Source organism: Colossoma macropomum, unplaced genomic scaffold, assembly GCF_904425465.1.
Source record: "Colossoma macropomum unplaced genomic scaffold, Colossoma_macropomum, whole genome shotgun sequence".
Classification (NCBI taxonomy): Eukaryota; Metazoa; Chordata; class Actinopteri; order Characiformes; family Serrasalmidae; genus Colossoma; species Colossoma macropomum.
The window spans coordinates 19,326,426-19,350,361 of NW_023494786.1; the positions used below are offsets into that span (position 1 = coordinate 19,326,426).

General features: G+C 39.2%; 2 protein-coding genes across 3 annotated transcripts in view; both read right to left on the minus strand.

Annotated features, from left to right (window-relative positions):
- The window catches only part of gab2 (GRB2-associated binding protein 2), a 64,139-nt gene extending 53,063 nt beyond the window's left edge, over positions 1 to 11,076 (minus strand). The window contains exon 1 of one of the 2 annotated variants that reach the window (XM_036563232.1): positions 9,564 to 11,076. In XM_036563232.1, coding sequence (XP_036419125.1) covers positions 9,564 to 9,635 — 72 coding nt within the window. In that variant the 5' untranslated portion in view covers positions 9,636 to 11,076. The remainder of the gene's footprint in view (positions 1 to 9,563) is intronic. The other variant, XM_036563226.1, reaches the window with a different exon arrangement.
- A 345-nt stretch (positions 11,077 to 11,421) lies between these two features.
- Positions 11,422 to 22,511, minus strand: nars2 (asparaginyl-tRNA synthetase 2, mitochondrial). The gene is made up of 14 exons (XM_036563236.1): positions 22,197 to 22,511; positions 21,982 to 22,091; positions 21,720 to 21,840; positions 20,464 to 20,604; positions 20,297 to 20,377; positions 18,034 to 18,137; positions 14,503 to 14,635; positions 13,995 to 14,093; positions 13,879 to 13,916; positions 13,461 to 13,527; positions 13,121 to 13,258; positions 12,549 to 12,646; positions 11,966 to 11,992; positions 11,422 to 11,869 (listed from the first exon to the last, which is right to left on the minus strand). The coding sequence occupies exons 1-14, from the start codon at positions 22,344 to 22,346 to the stop codon at positions 11,725 to 11,727; spliced, it is 1,452 nt and encodes a 483-aa protein (XP_036419129.1). The 5' UTR covers positions 22,347 to 22,511; the 3' UTR covers positions 11,422 to 11,724.
- Between the last annotated feature and the right edge of the window lie 1,425 nt (positions 22,512 to 23,936).

Sequence of the window (23,936 nt, forward strand, 5' to 3'; positions counted from 1 at the left end):
AAATAAAACATAAAATATAAATTGTGCCCCTGCTTTTGCACAGCCCACATTTTTGTTTTAAGTTTTCCCCTAATAGTTAAATTCAGCAAACAATCAGTCAATGTACATTAAAATGTACAGAAATGTGCTCTCTGTAGAGTATGTTAACTTCATTTTACTTAGAAAACCAACAAAACATATAGTTTTACCAGGGGCACCCAAACTTTTGCATTCCAGCACATATCTAACACTATCTAACACACTCTAGCATACAAACTGTCATGACCATGTAAATAAACTATTTGGATGAGATGTGTAATTTTGGTATAAAAAGACAGAGATGGGAACAGCTACTCAATTTATGCACAGCTGTGACAACAAAAATGTTCCATATGTGATATGTTCAGCTGCTCACAAGTCGAAAATATGTCCAAATATGTAATTTAATCTAAATTTAATTTACCCTAAGTGTCTTGTTGAGTATGATGAGGGCAATGTGATAGTAGGTTGGGATATTGATAGTCAACATCACCACATAAAATCCGACTTTCTTTACTATAATTTTACATGTTTAAATGAGTTACCTGAGGAAGCACAATACATACTGGCTTACAAAAAATTACTGAAACTCCTTTACCACAAGATGCAATATTAACCGACATACCAATTCGTATGAGATTAATATAAGATGGAAATGATTATTTGGGTCATTTTATACTAGGTAAAACACCCGGAATCTTTGCTGACATGGGAGTGCGTAGTTTGTAAAAACAACTAACATGTTGGATTTGGACAAGACTGAAATCACCAAGAAACACCCATGATAATTGTATTACCCCACCTCCTCGTTGTAAAACCAACCCCATCCGAATAGTACTTAAAACTGTCAAAACATTTACTTACAATAACAAAAACAATAAGATGTATTGCATTTTGTTCTGTTTTAATATTTGGTTTGTCATGTGTCTGAAAAAGTAAGGCAGAGGGGGTGAAATGAGGTCACAGACTGCTATGTATTTAAGGGTTACGAGATGAGGACATTTAGAGTTTGAACAGAAGGTTTTTCAACACACTAAGCCACTGCATTTTCCATTTTTAAGACACACACAGCTCCCAGGAAGTTCACTGAGTACAAGACTGAATCTGGGGGAGAATGAAAAGGTATGACTTGCAAAATATCCAGGACTATTTCCTAGTATTCTCACTGGACTACTTTTATGACACAAACAGCCATTGAAGCATGAGTTCAGATCCCAAGACCCATGCATGAATGTGATATTTGCTTAGCTTTAGGTTGCATAAAAGCTGTCAGGGTGACGTCATAGCTCAGTCCTGCTGTGATTAAGACTGATACCCTATCTGAGGAGAAAAACTCTGTGTCGTGTATAGGGCCAGATGATCATCTTGAAAAAATATTCACCCAAAAATGGAGCTAATGTGGGGAAGGCTGAACAAAGGCTGAAAGCACTTGGGAGCTGCATTCTTTTAACTATCCTCCCCTGATTCCACCATGGTACTGACAGATTTTGATATAGTGTGCAAAGAGCTGGGGGCATCTCGGGTCATGACCCACTTAAGATGAGTGTCATGAGCTCATAATGTAGTGAAACAGCAAATACCCATCTGCTCCACATAATCAAATTCACCCCCTGCCATTTAAAGCAACAACATGGAACAAATCTTTTTTTGTATCAGTTTGTTCCAAATCTGTGAGCTTCATGATAAAATACCTGGTGTACTTATTATAGTTCAGTCAGTCCCTAATAAGTCAGCATACTTAACAAATTTGGAGACAGCATGCTCTGGAGACTTGCCTACATGTTAAATTAATGCCACCCAGTTGTAAATTAGTCTCTAAAATAGGCCCTAGAACACAAATACAGCTAAAAGCAATACTGTGTTTGTGTTATTTTTTACATGCAACAACAACCTGTATCCATGTTTAAGCCGCTGATACAAAAAAGAAGAATGACCATTCAAATGAGATTTTCAATTAGAGTCTGACGCTGTGTCTTGAACTCAAGTTTCCGTTCTCCTAATGTGAATTTGATGATGGGAGTCCAAAACAGGCCATAGCTTTCTGTTCCAAATCATGAGAGCCACCATCAATGGGGAGCTCATTTCCTACAATTACAGACCCCTCAGCTCAGAGCTTCAAAATGAACAAATGCGAGAATAAAAAATACGACTGCTAGGACCCCTGAGCATATTTTTTTGCTCGTTCCTCTCCCTCTGAAGAGTCTGAGGCAGCGTGTTTCCTGTAAGTGCCATCCACAGGAAGTCTGGAGCCTGCTACCGCTGCAGTTCGGCTTCGGCCAGCCACACAAACAGGTACAGCCGCAGGACACGCTGAAGGACAGGCTACAAGCTATATAAAGATCAAACATGTCTGCTGTCATATCCTGGCTGAAGAGGGGTGAGGGAAACTGTGTCAAGTCAGAGGCCCGTTTGAGGAAGTTTATTTCCTTATAGCCTAATAAATAAAACATAATATGTGCCTTACAAGATTTTAAAAAAAGCAAAACAGCATCATCTTGTAGTACATTAGTTAATCTTTTAGATTGTTTTTTAATGTCCTTTCTATTTTTCCTTGTTTCTTTTATTTTCCATTGTTCTCTTAGACTCGTTCTTTGTAAAGCAGTTTGAGCAGCATTTTAATGTATGAAAGAGCTCAATCAAATTGCTTTGATTTTTGTGCACTGCTCTCCTATACAGGGCTGTGTCTGTGTAGTCTCAGGAACCAGAGCAAATCCTCAGCCCCTCTGATGAAGCAGAACAAGGAAAACGTCTGTGTTAGCGCAATGTTGTCTGTCAAAGCAGGAACTGGGAGGTGTTCACTGTTGACCTCCAGGGGTAAGACCTTCCCAGCGACCCTCAGCAAAACAAGAGCGCAGGCGGCAGCTGCCACGGACAGCCCTGCTGTAGCTTGCTGTAGAAACTCACTGACCCCCACCCAGACACAAATATATACAAAAATGTAATATTAGGACATTATACAATATGTATCAGGATCCTTTGTTTTTCTGAGGTTTGCTGCTGCAGGCACAATGCAGCAAAACTGTGGTGCCAAACTGTTTATAGGCTTTCTACAACTGATCTATAAATATACAGAACCACAAGTGTGTTCTTTCATAGCAACTGTTGTCAGGTTGGACAACCTTTATAGAACGCTGGCAAAAATCTCATTCACCCTAATGAAAAAGCTCAACATTTTTCTGATGAATATTGCTACCGCAATTATTATTATCATCTAGAATTATCTATTATTTTCTATAAATTAATCTCCAAGTCTTTTTTGAAGATTAGCAAATCCATTTTTTGGGCTTGAGGTTTGAATGCTGAATTTAGGTTAAATCTCTTCAATTATAACTTATGAATTAAATAGAATATGATAAAAATTGCAATTCCTGCATTTGAAAATTGCACTCTTTCAAATCACAATTTCGTAAAAATAGCCCTAGTGCAGCGTACAACTAGTTTTCTGTCAAAATAACAACATTTAGAATACATTTTTAGCTTCAAATGATATTTGCTGCATATATGCGCGACAGGTCATCCTTAGTACAGATTAGTTTGGGAGGTTTTTTGGTTCTGTAATTGAGTTAATATTAGCAATTTGGGAAATTCTATATTGTTGTTCACATAATGTCACAATAATAAAATCATCATCTCATGTACCTAAACACATGTAGCCCTGGCACCCTCACACGACTTCTTCCACACTCCGATTCAAAACTAGGGGCGCATGATATCGGAATCATACTGGCATTGGCAGATATTTGCTTTAAAAAAATTAATAGCATCGAAAAGATTTTTTAGAAACCGATGATAACTTAAACACTGCTACATAACACTGACATAAATATGCCATAAACGTCTGACTGTAGATGTGATATCCTGAGATTATGTGCTGTAATATAACAGTGTCATGTTACCCTTACCAGTAATTGTCATATCATAATATTTGATGTCTTGACAGCTAACTAGAGTATCCTTAGCAAATGCTAGCATGTGACATAATGTATGATGTCATGACAGCTTAAGGCATCTGTCACGACAGTTTATGACAGCATTGGACATCTGCCAGGTATTTAAGGCATTTGGTTTTGTAAGTGTTACGTAGCAGAGTTCAGGTAAAGTGTCACATATCATTTTTAGGTAATGCTCAGCTGTTATTGCTACTGTGCTAAAACATCTGCACTGTTTTCATTGTACTGCAGTTGTAACTCTACAGGAATAAATGTTAGATTTTATTATAATGCTTATCTCTTTAGATGTAGACTGATTTTGCATTTTTTAAATGTTTATGTATCAGCAACAGCAGATATGTCCATGAAAAATACCAGATATCGGCATTCCCATATCGGTGTACCTCTACTCTCAACCCCAGCAATATACTTTGACATACACATATTTATATACAGCACTTTAGAAGGTTGAGTTTATAGATGAAAGCACAAACAGAAAGAAGATGCACTGCATTCACCTTGCCCCGATATGATCAGTCTGGAATGCTGCGATGGATTACGCAAACAGACGTGTTTGTGCAGTGATGTCAGCAGAAGAACCAGGAGAGTGGGCGGCAGCCGCTAACACTAGTGCTGCTGGGTACTCAGGTTACACTCAATTTCACTGCCTGTTAGTACAGAAACACATTAGAGACTTCTCATAGAGACCTACTGGGAATGGCTGAGACTGTATGATGACTTTTCAATACCATGAAAGAAGATTTTGAGTAACAGCGCAGCTGTTTATTATCATATAACAAACTACGACAATTTGCTTCATCTACATAGCACTTTTGACATTAATTTCACTTAATTTAAGCTTTTTTTCCACATTCATTTTTAAAAATTTTAGTGGTTTATGTTCACATTTGTCAACAACCACCAAACAAAAAGTGATTTTTCACTGGACAGGGCAGGGTGTAAAGCGACAATGGCGTTAGGAAGAGGAAATGGAGAGCCGCTGTTGTGGGAAATGCCAGAACTGTCCCTCCACTTCCGATCTCTGGTTTTATTATAGTCATTGTGGCAGCGGCACTGTCCATGGCACAGCTTCACAGAGCGCACTTTTGAGGGAAGGAATCAACAGATACTGTTTTAGAGTGCATGTTGACCATCAATAGGGAACAGCTGCATTCATTATCTGCATGCACTTTGCAGTTACGCATGCTTGATGATGATTAGTAATGTAAAACGGCTATGAGCAGCAGCAGTGTGAAATGACTGCATCAGTGCATGAATGTGCTCGAAAATCATAAGACCTTGTTAGACAGAAACACTAATTTAGACTAAAAGGAAAACATATGCATCAGATATCATGGATATGTGTGATGGGGAAAAATACAATTAAATTTCCTTTGATTATCTTTCTAAGCAAGTGGCTTGTGGAATTAAGCCTTAATAAAAAACACAGCTATAAATATGTCTTCTTTCAAAATTACTGTCACTAGAGGTGTACCAGACACCATGGCATGTTCTTCCTAATAAACCATACTGAAGGTGCTGCTGGTCACAGATCTGTGAGGAATGACTTCAGAGGCATCACTGATGAGTAAATTCCTCTGACAAGGCTGAAGTGTGGGATGCCACAGGATTAGTCATCTATTTTCATGTTTCCACAGATCACTGATGATGCTGGAAAGAAAGAGGCGGGGCACTATCGCAATCTCAACCCCATATTAATCAAATCAGTTTTTCCAATAGCATTGTACAAGCAAAAAAAATGCATCAACGGCACAATGTACTTGACACACTGTTGTCTTCCAATGTTCCAAAAATGAGAAATGGAACTTTATGCTTCTACTGCAAAAGGCTAAAATGGCAATAAACGCAATAAACGCGAGCCATGTGCAAATGAGGCGAGTGAGCACATGCTAACTGGCACCAACTGTCATTGACTGTTAGTGTCATATTTTAATTGAAAAGGTTCTTTTATGAACAAGGTGAACAAGCAGTCTCACGACTCAAGACAATGCATACCTCCGTTTTTCAATTGTTGCTACAGGGCACTAACTGACAAAAGTGTTTGTGCTGAATATTTGCATATCTTTTGCATGGCATGACTGAGGTTCAGGTGATACTTTCTGAAATTCAGAGAAGTGTGTGTTTACTTCATGTATGACTGGCACAGAAACCATGCTTTGAATTGGTAAAGAGGACAACCTGTTTTCGAACTGGAGTCACATAAAAGGATTGTTGCTGATACCAATCAACAGCACTGAGAGGGTAAATGCTGGAGAAACAGGTGAAGGACTTGGTAACTTCCCCATATTACCTCAGATATTTCAGACTGCAACATTATCGCGTAAATGTTTACGTCAGCACCGTGCAACAGGCGCCATACTTCGGAACAGTAACGACACATTATGCAGCTAAATGGCAAATATGGAGCCAAAAAACCCAAAATGTGACAATGGCTGAGGGAGGAGACTTCACATCTCGTTTCAGTGTGGAGTGACGCCCATTAGCAGCAATGTGAAAAGACGGTGCATAAGCATATACAGTGAAAATACAACGAGTTGTGTAACAAATGTCCTTCCAAAGGTGTTCAAAGATGTTGTGGATTTTAGTAACTTGTCATGACCTTGAGTACTAAGGAATAATTAAGCACCATTTTATCTGTTACCTTGTGCTCAAGTCACAAAAACAAAAAAAAAAGAAAAAAGAAAAACAAAGATGCTGTTTTCCACTACCCGCATTATTGTGAGGTTGATTTAAACAGGACTGCTGCTACCGAGGGAGCTCTGAGCTCGGTGAATTGTAGAAGGTAATTCACTGAGGAATTCTTACTTGGCAGACTTATAAAAAGTACTGACATTGCACATTTATACTGGATTAAAATCACTGACCTCATCAGTAATCACTAAAATTACAGCATGTCCACAGGTAAAACTAATCCAGCTCAAATAGGACTTAAGCTGCACAAGCAGCCTGTTTTTAATCTTGTTTTTGTAATGTTGCAAAATCAAAACATTTACATACATCCACCTACTTAACCTAGAGTTAGCTACACCCAGTCATGCTGACGTTATAGGCAGCGTTTCTGCCTGAACTGCTTTTTAAAAGAGGCCCGATTACAGGGCAACCAATCAGAATGGAGCTCATTTACAGAGAGCCGTTGTCCAAAGGAAAACAAGTATCTCCAAAATGGTAACTTAGCAGGCGAGGGCAAAAACATTCTTTACTTTCGATGTAAGTTAATGTAAACAGATCTTTTTCAAAGCAATTTTGGAGCATTTCTATTGGTCCAAACATCATGACATTTTCACACAATGTAAAGACAGCTGCTGAGCTCAAAATAATCCAGAAAACTAAAAATTGCAACAAATGAAGGTATTTTTATTTTGGACAACAGGGATAGATCAGTCTTAAAAGTGTATTAAGAAAAAAACAGCCTGTTTAATTTAAGGAATTAAGAGGTTGAAAAATGGTCACGTAACAATGAATTGTGACTTTTTTTTTGTAAATAAAACACATACAAATGTTATAAGTTATAAGTGGACGTCAAGGAGAAAAATAAAGTACAGAAAAATGTTGGATATGGGCCTTTTAAAGAACACTGACCAACTGCATGCTATAAATAATTAGGCCTGTTTTACTGGATTCCGTGCAGCGCATTATGTGAAATACTGAACAGAAGACACTGTATTCATAGTTTTGACAGTTTTGAAATGTATTTTTTTGTCTTTTTGTCTGCATCAACTTATCAAACCTCAAAAAAATGAATATAGTGAAAAACTTGTGATCTTACATATTTGCCCAATAAAATAGCGCATATCACCAAAAAGAATGCAGGCAACATAGAGGCTGGAGGTTTGGGCTGTTATTCCAACACCTTAATGCAGGAATGCTGAAGTCCACAGCTGCTTAAAATATCTCTCTACATTAGGATGTCAGCAATGTCAGATGACAGCAATCCTGTGCACTAAATGGCCTGCATTGTCCACCACTAGCCATCCAAGCCCATTTAAGTGGAAGGAATTTTCAGATGGGACGATTAGTGTTGTTGATGCTGCCAGGCTCTGTCCCATGTCTGCTGTCTGCCTTTCTGCTCTGTTGTCTTTTGCTAAGTGGATGAGAACGCTGTCCTGTATTTTTACGAATGCCCTGTACCTCCACTGCCTGTAGCTTCATACGGCTGTCAGAGGAATCGGCGGCGCTGGCATTTAGCTCTGTGCTGCTGTAACATGGCTTTCCTCTTGACTGCAGCTGGCCTGTTTGTTTTGACATGAGCGGTTCCTGAGCAGCTCCGTACAAGACAAGGAAGCTTTATAAGGAAGACAATGAGGAAATGACCTAGTATGTGTGAAGACGTGGAGATACAGGCTTTCCCGATGCAACCAAGCAAGAGAAAGAAAAGAAATGGAGAGAGAGAGAGCGATGACATCATGGCAAAGTTAGGCAGGAGGATGGAGAGGTTCTGTAACGTAACCCTGTAGATAAACATCGGGACAGCTGTATTTATGAGAGCAGGAGCTGTAAGCTTTCCTTGCTTTTGCAAAAAAAAAAAATCTCCTCTTGCAAACCAGAAAGCATTGTTCCCCAGTGTCCAGACACCATGGCAGGAGGGAAGGCAAAATGGTCCACAGCACCTCACTGCTTCATTACCAGCATTACGAGATCAGACCCTGCTCCCTTAACAGGAACAGTTGTGTGGCCAGCTGTCCCAAACAGAATTAGGAGACAGACGGTGGCTCCATAGCATCTTTAAACCCCATTGTGCATACAGTTTCAGCACTGCTACAGTTAAATCCAGATAATAACACAGAAAGCTAGCATTACCATGCGCATAAAATAGGGATGCAGTTTGTTTTTTTCTTGGGGTGGGCGCTGGTGGGGGGTTAATTTGATGTCATATATAAACATTATTAAAACTTCAAAACATATCCTTAATTCCCCAGTCCATATAGTCCATATATACAAACTAAAAACAGAGCATGTTTAATATTTTTCATGATGTCACAAAAAACAACACGACATTTATCCACCTATTCAGCCACAGCAGTTTAGCCCCGCCCATTAGCGCTGAAGTTATTAGGAGTGTTTCAGCCCAGACTGCTTTCTAAATGAGGCACAATTATATGGCAGCCAATCAGAACAGAGATCATTTACATATGGATTTTAAAAGCACAGTAACTAAAAGAGCCTGTTCAATTCTAAGAGTTTAAGAAAGATAGAAAATGGTCAGGGAATGGTCATGGTTTAAGAAAATGGTCAGGGGAGATGGCTCACAAATATTATAAGTGGACTGCAGTGGGAAAAATATGAATTAAGAACAATGTTGGGTAAAGGATCTTTAAAATAGGCTCGAAAAGCAAGAGCAGAAGCCAACAGAGCGCACCTGCTATTGCTCAAACCCCAGCACACTTTTCTGACATACTGCTGCAGCCGCCTCACTCTGCACCTCAATTAATCTCAATCACACTAGAACGCACAGCAGATTTGGAGGTGGGTACGAGAGGGTGAGGCTGCGCAGGAAAAGTTGAACCAAGCGTTTCTCACACCTAGTAGTCTTTGGTGACTGAAACTGAGGTAAAAAGTGAGGTAACGCGAAAGAAAGTGGGTTTAAAAAAAACTTACATATCTTCGGAGCTTCTTCTCCGGTGGAGACTTCCTCAGCCAGCCCTGGCAGATGATCTCCCCGCCGCTCATGTTCAGCTACAACTGCTCGCTACGGCTCACACAGGCACAACTAGTATCCTCAGACGATGCAGTGCCATTTAGACAGAGCCATCTGCTGCCTCGTTCAGTGATGGCCCGAATGTGCCAGGCGAACTGGACCGAGGGCCATTTGGCCTCTGAACTTGCCGTTAAAGTCGCTGTGACACTCTCCGTTTCAGAAAGCCAAAGACGGCAGACGCGCGGTTCACTCGAGCTGGACTGTGTGTGGGAAGCAGAGTCAAACGTTATTTTTGTTTTCTTTCACGCCCGTATTCCGACAAGGCCCCCTTGCGCTATAATTGGCTAATAATGCGCACTCACAAGCGGAGAGGCGGGGTTTGTCGGAATACGGGTGTGAATAAAAGTTAACGCACGCTGGTTTTTCCCCTTCATACCATGTTTCATGTTTTGCGAGCACATTAGCACATTCCCAGAGACTTTGTGGTTGATAAGGCAGTGTCGAAGTGTTGTATTACTAATTCTGCTGCTCATTTATGCCTCTGTATGAACTTTACTGGGTTAAAACATTGTTAACATTATATTTAGAATGTTTCAAATGTCTTAAAATAAAATAGCATGTTTTAAAATAACCATGCAAGCCACGTGAGAATTTATATTTTTACATTATTAAAATGAAGGTAAATACATAGTATACAGTCTAATAACCAACTGTGAGCACAGAGCACAGGGCAGTTGGTTAGAAAAAGCCACCATCTAGTGGTCAAGTAGAGAAGTGCAGCTTCACTTAATCAACCCTCATGCCTTGGTTTTAGCATGAAAAATTATTGACAAGTTATTAACAATCTCTGTTTTTCTTGCTGTAATAATTAACAATGAACACACTGATGTCCACTATACTTGCTACTGTGTATGTTCCTTCACTCTCTGTCCAAAGGTTCTTCACACGTTTCTTCTGAAATCAAGGATGTTAAAGTTTGTTCCCTCTTTGCTGTAATAACCACCTCTACTCTTCTGGAAAGACTTTACACTAGATGTTGGAGCACTGTTGTAAACAACTGATTGCATTCAGACACAAGAGCATTAGTGAGGTCAAGTACTGATGTTGGATGATCATTTCTGGATCACAAATGCTACTCCAACTCATCCCAAAGGTTTTGAATGTTGCTTCATCACTCCAGAGAACACAGTCACACGGTTCCACAATGCTTATGGGGCTTTTTACCCCTCTTACTGGCGCTCGGTATTGGGCATGGTGACCTCAGACTCATGTGCAGCTGCTCCATAGCGGCCCAGTCTAATCGCAGTGCTCTTCTATGGAAATGATGAAGCTGGGTGTGTGCAACTGGATGCTGTGTCAGCTATGGGTGCAGCGTAAAGTAGCTGAATTCACTAATTAGAAGGGCTGCATGTGGCAGTTCTGTTCACATTACCAAAGCCAGACAATACAAAGTTACTGGCAGGAACTAACCTCTGTCTTTGCAAATAAATACAGAGCCACACCTTTGATAATGACATGAACAGTGTGCTGGGAAGTTCACTTTCTGAAGTGTTTACAAACCAGAGGTGTTACTTTAAAACATTTGATGTTTTTAGATGTAATTAAATAAGCATGTTCATATGTAAACAGTAGATCAGAGCTAAATGCATCTTTCCTTGACCTCTAATTCAAGTGAACTGTCAGGAAGGGTCTTCAAGCACTATGTTTGGCAAACTGAAATGATCTATATAGAAATCTGCCAATGTTTAGCCTGTCTTGACAGCACACTGTCGAATTCAGAAATGTGCTTTGTGTTGAAGATTGTGGCTGTTTCAGTGCTCACACTTTTGCATATTTTGTTTATTTATGTCGGAGTTAATTTTACAAGAGAGGCTATTTATTGCATATTGAAACATTTGTCAAGGAGCTAGAATTTTCTCATTAAAATAAACACCCACAAAATTCTTAATGAAATCTGAAATAATTTACCATCTCTCACCATCTGTTTCTGTGCATTAAAAAGCCATTATTCAAAAGACATGATTCGCCCCACCATTTGGCCACATTAGTCACTCTACCAGGACATACACAACAATAACAAATCCATTCCATCACTGTGTAATAATTTTATATGAGGCTCCTTCATAAAAGGCAGGAGCGTGAAGAGCGTGCAAACGGAACAGTGTCTTTGATGTTGTCGACTCCTAAAACGCACTGCAGGTACCTCTCGAAGCCCATCCCAAAGCCACCATGAGGGACTGAACCGAACTGCCTCAGCTGCAGGTACCTGAAAAATGGAGAGACAATGTGATTAGCTGCATATTCAGTTCAGCTGGGACACACTGAGCTCTGAAATGTGACTTGACCTCATCATGATCCCTACCATGCATATGTGTCCTCCAATCCAGCCCTGAGGAAAGAAGGAAAAACAAATGTGTAGAGAGAGAAATATTATAATTGGTGGATGTGATCAGTGGTAAAGTAGTTTTCCCATGAGTCCTAACATGGAAAACAATAAATAAACTCTTAAAAGACTAATTACTGTCATCTGGCTACACTATTTAAATATAATAACATGACAAACAGACAAGTGACAAATAGAGAAAAAAACTGTTGGGCCATCAGAACCACCATTACAGCTTCAATGCACAATGGCACAGATTTTATGAGTCTTTAGAACTGTACCGGAGGGAGGGAACACCATTCTTTTAAAAGATATTCATATAGTTGGTGTTTTAATGATGGTGTCTGGTGTTTTAAAGATGGCACTGTCTTACATGAGAGTCCAATGTCTCCTATATGTGTTCAGCTGGGTTGAGAACTGGTTGTTAGAAGGGCCATAGCTTATTTTCTCCATCACTGTCAAACCCAAACTGTCAAACCCAAACACATCTTTAAATTGAGGAGGCAAAGAGCTATACTTCAACATCCACATCAACCTACGCAACAACCTGCATTTCTCTTACTGTGCTAGTCGAGTCTTTAATAGCTCTAGTCTTTCCTCTCTGAGAGAACCGCCACACAGTTCCCCCACACCCGGCACCAAGAGGTCTACAGCAGCAGCCTGAGAACAAAATCATCAGAATTATGGCCTGAATGAAATAGTCAAGCAAAGCAAAAAGGAGGGCACACTCTATGAGAGACTACGAGAAAAAAAACTATGTCCTCTCAGACTCTCAGAGAACACTGGAATCAAGAAGAATGTTTCATATACAGTTGGTTTCACATACAAATTCTTATTCATAAATAAATGAACTTTGTGACTAAAGCATTTTTCACACCTCATGGTAAACACTGCTGTTGATATTCAGCTCACTCCATTTTTTTGAGACTACATCAGGTACAGATGCAATCAAGCAAGCATTGCAATCAGTGTTTTAGTTCTTAAATGTGTTTTTTCCCCAAACCTGTCAATACCTGGCTGCATAAAATGTTTTCTACCACTGCTTGCAGCTTAAGATTCTGTTCAGATTCTACTCTTCATATGTTGCCCAATACAAAGAAGCCACAGTAAATGTGGCTCTATGCTCATTCTTACCGTGTGCCGAGGCTGGTCCTGGTTGTCCCTGGCGTAAAAAGGCTTCAGGTCATATGGATAATCAGTCACAAAAACTGGAACATTTCCACAATGCTTAACTAGGAATTTCTCATGCTCTGTCTGAAGATCACAGCCCCACTACTGGGGAGAAATAGAGGATGAGTATGTGGGGCAGAGAAAGAGAGAGAAAGAGAAAGAGAGAGAAAGAGAGAGAGAGAGAGAGAGAGAGAGAGAGAGAGAGAGACAGAGACAGAGAGAGAGAGAGAGTCAGACATACCAGGAGCACTGAGAAGAACATTCTAAAGCAAAGCAGCTTATGTTTTGTTGTACAATCACTTGCCTCTGTTTTAAAGGTGAATTGCTCTGAATTGCGGCTTAGAATGTCAATTGCTTCTGTATAAGAAATGCTATAGAACACAAACAAATTTTCCAAGATTAACAACAAATAATATGTATTACTTCATAATAAGAGCATTCCTGCATTCCACTGGTCAGTCATATAACTGTCATACTGCATTTTATTATCCTGAAACCATTTTAAAGCACATTTTTTACAGTAATTTAAATATTTCTTATGCCCACAAAGACATGAACTCTTCACTACAGAACAGAAAGGATGTCATGTTTGACATGACTGCATGGAAACCAAAGCCTTCAGGCTCATGAATATTAGTACCGGGCCTCAAATTATGGTGTCTTTAACAATTTGCTGATAACTGACTATTAATATGATTATGATCAGGAAAAACTATACATACACATTAAAGCTGCTTTTCAGCATGAGGTCCACTTTTTCCTGCCGATAAGACACAAAGTTAAATCATATTTCTCATATTTCAAAGCCAGAACACGTTGAGGGAGTGTCATGCCTTACCCTTTGACCAGGTGAGATAAATTTATGAAATAAGCCCACGTCCTCAGCACACTGAGAGAGCAGATGCTCTGTGCTGGCCTTGAACAGGTCCTCCATGACCTGAGAATTGGAACAGTCAAACCCACAGGACATTTACAACACTGTATATTTAAACAGGATGACTGCAAACAACCAAACAGACACCAGAGTAAATTTGCTTTAGTCTGTATTTGCAGGAAACTTCCATAGAAAAATAAAACGGAAACAAGTCAGGTGATCAGTTCATATGAATAACAGTAAAGGAATACTTCACAAAAAGTTAATGTTTCTGATAATGGATGAAAGGTGATAGAGGGCGGTTAGCATTTTGCAAATGAGATGCTAACTAGTTCAAAGTAGCTTTCCATTTTTTTAAAAGGCCCTGTTAGCCTTTTTATGCTTCATATTTCCTTAAAAGTTGAGAAAGATCATAGTGAAGTCGTGTAATGGTGTAGTTTATTCAGTAGGTCAGTAAGGCTCAGTGGCTGACCTTCATGAGGTCCTCCAGGGACTCGATGAAGGAGATTTCGGCCTCCACCATATAAAACTCAGCCAGGTGCCTCCTGCTCTGGGAATTCTCTGCTCGGAACGTTGGGCCAAATGTGTAGACAGCCGGAAAAGCTCTACAATATTCAACAAAGTGAGGTGAACAGAATCAATGAGAACAGAAAACAGTGAAAGCATGCAAACTATTAAATCTCTACTGTTGAGTTTAGTTAATAAATACACTTTAAATACACAAATACAACATGTATTTATTGTTGTAAATATGAAATATAAAGATTATTTTCTTCAGTGATATTGTTAATCCAGAAGCAATTCTTGCAATATTTGCCCGTGCAGTCTTTCACAATGTGGTGAACCCCTCATCATCTTTACTTCTGAAAGACTCAGCCTCTCAGGATGCACTTTTTATACCCAATCATGTTGCTGACCTGTTGCCAATTAATCACCAGATGTTAGCATTTCACAACTTTCCCAGTCTTTTGTTGCCCATTTCCATACTTTTTTGAAACATGTTGCTGGCATCAAATTCAGAACAGGCATATGTTGTTCAAAAAAGAAAAAAAAGTCTCAGCTTCAACATTTGATATGTTGTCTTTATACTATTTATAATTAAATACAGGGTTTAAATAATTTGCACATTATTGCATTCTGTTTTTATCTACATTTTGCACAGCATCATAACTTTTTTGGAAACAAGGTTTTACTTGTCCTGTGGTAATTTTATTGATGTCCCAAAGCAACAGTTAATCCCTGAGGAAATGTGTAATAATTTCATTACAGATGTTCCCCTGATGAACTATTATTATCATTATTATTAATATTAAGCGGCATTAGGTCGTTTCTGACTCCTGGCGACCATATGGATAGTGTCCCTCTACAATATCCTGTCTTCTGTTTGGGTTTTTAGGCTTCTGAATGGCTGGTTCAAGATTCCTCTGATTGTATCTATCCATCTTGTAGCTGCTCGTCCTCTCTGTCTTTTACCTTCAACTCTTTCAAGCACAATGGTCTTTTTCAATTTGTTCTTCTCCGAATATGTCCAACTTGGTTAACTAGGCCTCAAGTGAGGTGGTGAGGCTTCACTTGGTCTAGGATCCATTCATTTGTTTTCCTTACCTTCCAAGGTACTCTTAAAAGTCTTCGCCAACACCAAAGTTCGAAGGCATCTATATTTTTCCTGTTTTACTTATTTATTGTTCAGCTTTTCTCATCCATTAGGAACCACAGAGAAAATCATAGCCTGGGCAATTCTGATTTAGTCTGAATAGGGATTTTGAAATTCCTTGTCCAGGCAGTGTGAGTTTTTGTATCTTTCAGTGTACTAGATGTCAATCAAAGGGAGGTTTTGGCTAAAATTACAGTTTCATCTTCATCAAGTTGTTTGTCTCTGAACAAAAAAAAAAGCCTTAACCACTACATACTTTCTAAAACAGAGAACAATAACTTCCTGGACGATCTTTTTTGAGATACCTGGCAAGACAAAACCAGGAAATTATCTTCCATCTTGATCAACATTCCAGTTTCTCACACCATGTCACATCTAGGAAACCAGGCAACCCAGGACATTTTTGACTTTTACCTAAAATTTCCTAATAATAGCTGTTTGACTTCTACAATGACAGACTGTAGTCCATTGTTTTTCTTAATATGTTCTTAGCCCCATTGTACCCTATTTTTCCCATGTTCAGGACCCCACAGGACCACCACACAGCAGGTATTAGTTGGGTCATGGATCATTCTTAGCGCTGCAGTGACATTGATGTTGCAGTGGCATGTTAATGTGTGTTGCGCTGGAGCAGACACATCAGCGCTGCAAATGATCCACCACTCAAATAGTACCTGGTCTGCGGTGGTCCTGTGGGGGTCCTGACCACTGAAGGGCAGGGTAAAAGGTGGCCAACAAAGTATGCAGAGAAATAGATGAACTATAGTCTGTAATTGTGGAACTACAAAGTGCTCCTATATGGTAAGTGGAGCTGATATAATGGACAATGAATGTAGAAACAAGGAGGCACTCCTAATAAACTGCTGGGTGAGTGTATGTTTACCTCACGTACAACTATCTGTGAATATCTCAAAATGTAAGCAATAAATGATATAACAGAAATTATACTGTATGTAGGTTTACTTGCAGCTTCAGTCTTTGCAAAAAGGGTTCTATACAGTACATTCTATATAAAAGGTTCTATGACTTGTAACAATAGCCAAATTATTTTCAGTGCTAAACAAAACCATTTTTAAAGGGTTCTTCAAACAACAAAAACAGTCATATAACATATCCCGAACTTCCCAAACCTCCAGGATTTATACACCAGCCGCTGCCTGAGGAAGACCAGGAGGATTGTGAAGGACTCCACCCACCCAAGCCACTGTCTGTTCTCACAGCTGTCGCGCGGGAGGAGGTGCAGAAACATAAAATCCAGAACCAGTCGGTTCCGAGACAGTTTCATCCCCTGGGCCATCAGGCTGCTGAACAGCCAGTAGTCCTCGTGTATCGGTCTATAGGCCTGTCAGTACACCTCTGAATCATCATCATGATGATCTCCATGGACAATCTACACCTCATCCACATCTCAACAGACTCACTCTGATCTTACTGCACCTTCAATCCAGCAAATCTATACTTACACATATAGATTGGCATCTTGTACATCTTCTATCCATATCTTGTATAATCTGGAAGATTTCTATATCAGTATTCTATACCTGCATCTCATTTATTTTTTTTACCTCAAACTCACTAACTGCACATACTGAATGTGTACAACAGTACATATCATAGTTTTATTTCATTCAATAAGTTTTATTTCATAACTTATTACTGCACAACTGTACATTGGGAATAGTGCAATACTAGTGTATACTGTGTGTATGTGTATATATTTAGAGTCCGTGTATATATACTTCTTTTTTTCCTTCTTATATATTTTTTTTGTATTTAAATTCTACAAGGGGGCTACGTACCTAAGATTTTCACTCACCTGTGTAAATGTGATGTGACTTTAAATGTGATTTGATTTGATATATATGGTTGTTATCATAGGGAAGAAACATTTAACCAGGCAAAGAACCATTTATGCATTAAAATAGTTCTTAAAGTTGTCACAGTTCTATACACAACCACTGAGTTTACTAAAGAACCTTTTTAAAAAAAATCCCATTTTTTTTAAGGTGTAAGCTAACTGAATTTTTTTTTTGCAATATGTACAATTTCGAGGTGAGGTAGAGCAACAGCAATGGGTTTTGCAATAGTTCATCTTAGGCATACAGTAATAGCCTATTCAGGCATACTGGAAATGCAAACTTTGCATATTTTGACTTGTGACCTTGGTAAATGACTTTAAAAATTTCCAGAAAATGCTATTCATGCTAGTCTTATATGCTTACTCATGTAGTTTTAACTAACATGATGGACAACAGCTTTGAATGGCCAACAATGTCAAGTCATTTCATTGTTAAGGTCTTTTCTAGTCTTCAGCTGGTCTGTGAAGCTTTAAAGTCTAACAGTCCTTACCCTGCCATTACTTCCAGGTGCAGCTGCCCTGAGACAGTTAGATAGGCCGGCACAGAGAAAAAATGTGGATTTTCTTTATCCAAGCTGTGTTCGTTGCCTGAAGGCTGCCAAGAGAACAGAAAACATGTTCATTTTACAGCGAGTATGGAAAAGTTAAGGGTGTAGATAACATCAGAAAAACACCAGGCAACATGCAGAATCAGTAAACATGAACAGATATATCCGTTAGTAAATAGGGCCGCATTCTGTCCGCATAGCAGCTGCTAGGAAGGCGGCTCTACACCTTCTAAATCATTTGTTGAAAGAAATTGGACCATTCATCAAAAAGAACAGGATCACTGTCAAGCTGGACAGATAGAAGGAACCAACAAGCCATCCAGGGCCTACATCAGTAATCACTATTGTTCACGATGATCTTGAGACCAGATTATATTGCTTTCTTCTTCTAATCAGGGGTACAGATTCTTTGTTCATTATGACACTTTATAAGCACTGTTTTATGGGTATTGGTTGTGCTTAAAAATGGCAAATCTACCGCCCAATGACCGCGACCCAGAAGGATAAGTGGTTTAGAGAATGTGTATGTGTGTGTTTTAGTGTTTATAGACAATAACTTCTCCTGGTTAATCTTGCTCTTACAATTGAATGGTCATTATAATTAGACTTATATATACATAAGACTTTTTGTTCACGGGATACTTGAACTATTTAGTAACTACTAATATGTATTTTGTGTCATCTGAGACTGTGGAATGGAAGTCTGGAACTGTCTATGGTTCCTTAGAATTTAAGGGGTTACTTTTCTGACTATTCTTTCCAGACAGTATCTACTTTGGTCTGATATTCTGCCTTTCTGAGGTATTGTTTATCTATCCATCCATCCTTATTTGGAACTATAACATTCTCACCTATGGAACAGATCATTGTTTTTTAAGGTTTCAGAAAGAGGCATGTCTACAGTGTGTGCACAATTTGATTACTTTCAGAATATGTTACATAACTAATCATTCTTTAGCTATGGCGATAACAGTCACCATTCAACATTATCAAAACAGACACTTGTACTTAAACTCACTGACTACTCTATGAGGCCCACTTGCCTTATAGGTCCACTATGTGTACAATTACAGACTGTAGCCCATCTATTCACATGCACAATTTGTCAGCCACCCTCAAGGTTTTAAACAATTGCCAGTTTTGGCTAAACAACTGCTGGTTGGCTGGATATTATTGCCTTGCTAACAATATGTGCATGACAACTAATGTCTGGTAAGCCATTAAAAATTACTGATTACTTCTCTCAAAATGTAGTATAGGATTACTATACCAATACTTCCTGGAAACTGTAACCTCATTACTCAATGCTTTACTTCGACATTTCTCTTTAAAGCTGACATAAATCTGTATAACTGGAAAGTACAAAGGAAAACTCAACTGTTCCCCTCAGCACTTTATTTGGAAAGAATTAGCTAATCAGAGTAATCTGGAATGCTGATATTCATTCCTCCACACAGACATTTCTGTTTGATTAAAATGAACAGCTGCTGCTCTATGAACACTTCAGAACTACTAAGTAGAAATAGTTAAAAAATCAAAATAAGATCATTTAAGTTAAAAATGTAAAGCATACAGAGCTGCTCTCTGAACGACAATCGAGTCTGACATGTTTAGGTGAGGTTGGTTCTCTGTCTTCTTAAGCACAGGAATTTTTTTTTTTTTTCACCTATTAGTTTCATATTAGCATAATTAGATGATTTGACAGATTGCTCATAGAGTTTACTGCGGCTGAAAGTTTTTTTCCCCTCTGTTCTCATACTGCACTGCTCATATTTATTATCCAAATCATGCACAGGCAGCACATGCATCCAATGACAGACACGAATAATAATACATCAACTGTATGTTTTCAACTAATTGTGCATAATTAATATTCCTCTCTTAAAGATAAGTATGTAACATGAGGAACATATTTATTCAGTAACTGTAATGTTGCAATTGCAAAACATATCGCTGTAATGTTTACACTACTCAGTTACAGGACAAAGCCATTACATTACTGTAAGATGTTACTGGCCTGCAACAGGCCTATAATCTCTAACTACACACCAGCATGGTTGACCCAGAAGACTGTATATATCGGTATGTTTATAATAAAGTATTTTCCTATGATGTTGTATATATAGGGCATATAGGGCAGTTTGTTCACATTACACTGTTAAGAACAAACCAAATCAGCAGCATAGCAGTAGTGCAATTGACTTACTTCAACCTGGAAGAGCTCTCCTGCTCCTTCACAGTCATTTGACGTAATTATAGGTGTGTGGATTTGCACAAAACCATTATCCTGCAACAACAAGCATAAACATATTCAGTATAAAAGTAACAGTAACAGAGGCTGGAATACCTACAGCCACTGAAAAGTGCCTTTACCCTAAAATAAGAGTGGGTGGCAGCAGTGGCCTCACTGCGTATCCTAAGAAGGGAACTGAAAGCATTGGTTCGGCACCTCAGGTGAGGAAACTGTCGGATGTACTCCAGGGAATGCCGTTCCTTGATCTTAAAAGGGAAGTCCTGCAAAGGAAGATGCATGCATTACTCCCTGTTTTTAGTGCAATCAGAATGTTGCTCACAGCAAATATATATAACATATTCTGTTTATGTTTTAGAATATAGTCATGCCAGGTGACAAACTAGAGGAAAAAACTGAACAAATAAGCAGTGAAACAAAAGGAGTGCAGAGGCTTCCAGACAAATGATAAAACTAAGCAATTAACATTTTACCATGTATAAAAATGGCAAGAGAAAAAGATCCAAGTCACTTTGAAAAAAGTTTATTATTTGGGCACAGATGACAAAAGCTTCAGCCACAAAGACTTCTCAACTGCATAAAGAGGGGTATTATAGTAGGGCTGCAGGGCACAAATCCTTCATTAAAAAGACAAATTCACATTTGAGAGTTCAGTGGTGCAACAACCATTGGCACTGATATACAAATATATGGAGAAAGTGAAATGGTCAAATGCGTCATCCTTCACCATGTTCTTCACATGTGGATGAATGCATATGTACACCCAGAGAACAGCGCAGGCCTGAAGGCTTGACCACTACAATGAAGGGGTGAGCTGCCTCTGTCATGCTGTGGGGACATTTTGCTGGCATGGTCTGGGACCACTTGTGCTCTTAGATGGAAAGGTCCCTGCCAATCAATACAAAGTTATTCTGACTGATCACCCATATTCCATGATGAAATATTTCTATCCTTGTGAGAGGGGTCTCTTCCAGGATGACAATGTCCCACTCACAGGGAAAAATGGGTCACTAAATGGTTTAATGAGTATGAAAACTATGTAAATTATATGCTATGGCCTTTGCAGTGACCAGATCTTTGGAATTTTGGACCAACACCACTCTCCACCACCACCACCACAAAAACACCAATTGAGGGAACATCTTTTGGAAGAATGGCATTCCATCCTTACAGTACAATTCCAGAGACTTTAATCTAAGGCACACTGAAGCTGTGATGGTGGCCCAACACCTTACCAACACAGTTTCTGTTGGTTTTCCTTCAATTTGTCACCCATCTGTACAATAATATATTATATTTTCATAGGGGTTCACTTGACTAAACAGTTCAGTACCCAAACTGGTTACTACATTCCAAATAATCAACACAGGGAACTTGCCACAGGACTGCACTCCCCAACCACTTCAACATTTTGGGCTTGTAACTCCACTCTCTGCTTTTGGCTGGGGCTCTTTTCCAAGCTTCCCGTAATGTCAACAGCACAGCCAAAGGTAAGTCCTCTTAACACAGAAAGACACATACATACATACATCAAACTCAACCTCGGGGCTTAAGAAAGGTTACTGGGTCTGGTAGACCAGAACATATAGGAAATGCCCAGTTTAAAAAAATAATAATTAAAATGTAGGAAAAACCATTACCTGATGTTTAGGTCTGAGTTGGCTACTACTTGGAGAGGTTGCAAGGAGCTTCCATCACTCACATGCAGAAAGAGGTGGTTCTTCTGTGATCTTACAGAACGCACCCAGCCCTGAGGAAACCCATCATTCAGTGCATGTTTTTACAAAAAACAGAATGATCAGCTGATCTAATGAAAAGACTAAAGCTCCACACAGCCCTGTCTACCTGCCCGTACCTGTATTCTGATGCTGGAGCCTGTGTCCAGCCTGGTCAGTGCATCTCGGATCCTAATTTTCTTTGCAGAGCTGCAGTAGTGTTGTGTTCCGCCTGCGGCACATGGACAGAGCCGCGATGCAGAAACAGCTCTCCGGAGTAACGTTAACATGCTTATTAGCGTTGTAGCGCACAGTGAGAGTGGAGTCAGCTACTCGTCTTGAGAACAGAAAGCTGTCATTGTTATTATGTCGGGATTACAGGCAAAACAGAACTCCAGAAATGTCTTTTCTGGGTTTTAGGACCTTCATGCTGCATGGAACGCAACTTCCTCCTCAAGGTCCTTGCTATTGGTTGGATGTTGTCTCGTGCTTTGGGCAAGCCTATCCGAGAGAGCTATGAATTATGGGAAATGTAGTTCATTAGACATTCGGTTGTTGCGCGTCACTGGACAAGGTTTACCGCAGTGGTTAAATAAAAATAAGGAAGGAATCTAGTTTATCTTTCTGTGCCTAAATGCTGCATCCACCAAGTCGTTCTTTCAGAAGCAGCACTACAGGCGTGTATAATGTACCAAAAGTACAAGTGTAGTCAACCACTTATAAATACAAACGAAATGAAACTATTTACCAACTGAGATTAGACAGGAAACACATTACATAATATTAAGAAGCAGCTTAAGACATATTTTTATAACTATTATAAACTTTTATGTTTTATAATCTCTGTCTTTATTATCCTATCTTATTTTTTTAACTATACTTTCATTATTTGATTGATTTGTTTTTTACATTGTATTATTTTATATTTATTATATTATTATTTTATAGTATTTTTCCTCATCTTTTACCAGTTATTTACTATTGCCCTAATTGCTGATGTTTGCTGAAAGGATGCAGCTGGATCTTCGTCATCTATACCAAATAAATAAATAAATAAATAACACACTGTAAATAAGCTATAAGGCAGCGGTCACCAGCCCTGGTCCTGGTGATCTACCTTCCTGCAGTGTGTATCCCTATCACCTGCTACCTGCCCCAGCTAATTACCATCTTCAGAAGTGCTTGATAGGCTGATCAGGTGCAGTATTGTTAGGTAAGGAAGCAGCGTTTTAGATGCAGGTTGCAACTAAACTCTGCAGGAAAGTAGATCTCTGGGAGAAGCGTTGGTCACCACTGATCTAAGGTAATTTGATTTGATTGTGATTAGATTATTTATCCCATGTATTCCTTTGTTTATTTCCACAAAGGCTAAATGACTACCAGCATACCCAGGAGCGCAGGAGCCTGTAAGTATTTTTCCCCTGGCCAGTTTAAACTTGCTGAGATTTGTTAACACTAAACAGCGCGCAGAGCTGCTGGAGTCAGCACAATGCTTTGTGTGTTTATCACACTATTATGGGTTCAGGGTTGAATCTGATGAGAGCAGCATTATAGTGAGAGTCCCTGGACGGGGTGTCCAGCGGCTCCTGTTAGACACCAGTCGAAGACTTATTTCTCACTGTCGCCTCATAAAGCAGGGATGTGTTGCTCTAGTGACATCTTCACTTGGCTACGACCACATGTCCTTCATCCTCCTGTGAATTTCTATTATAAGTCTATTGGAAAAGATTGAGTAGCGCATCCACCTATACATCTATCAACAAAAAGCTAGAGCTTGTCTTTGAATAAACGGTTGTTTATGGAACACAAGCCTTTAAACGCGCTATGGTGAGTAATGAGGTGATCTTGCAGTTACATTTGGGGCCACTGAGTGGCGCAGT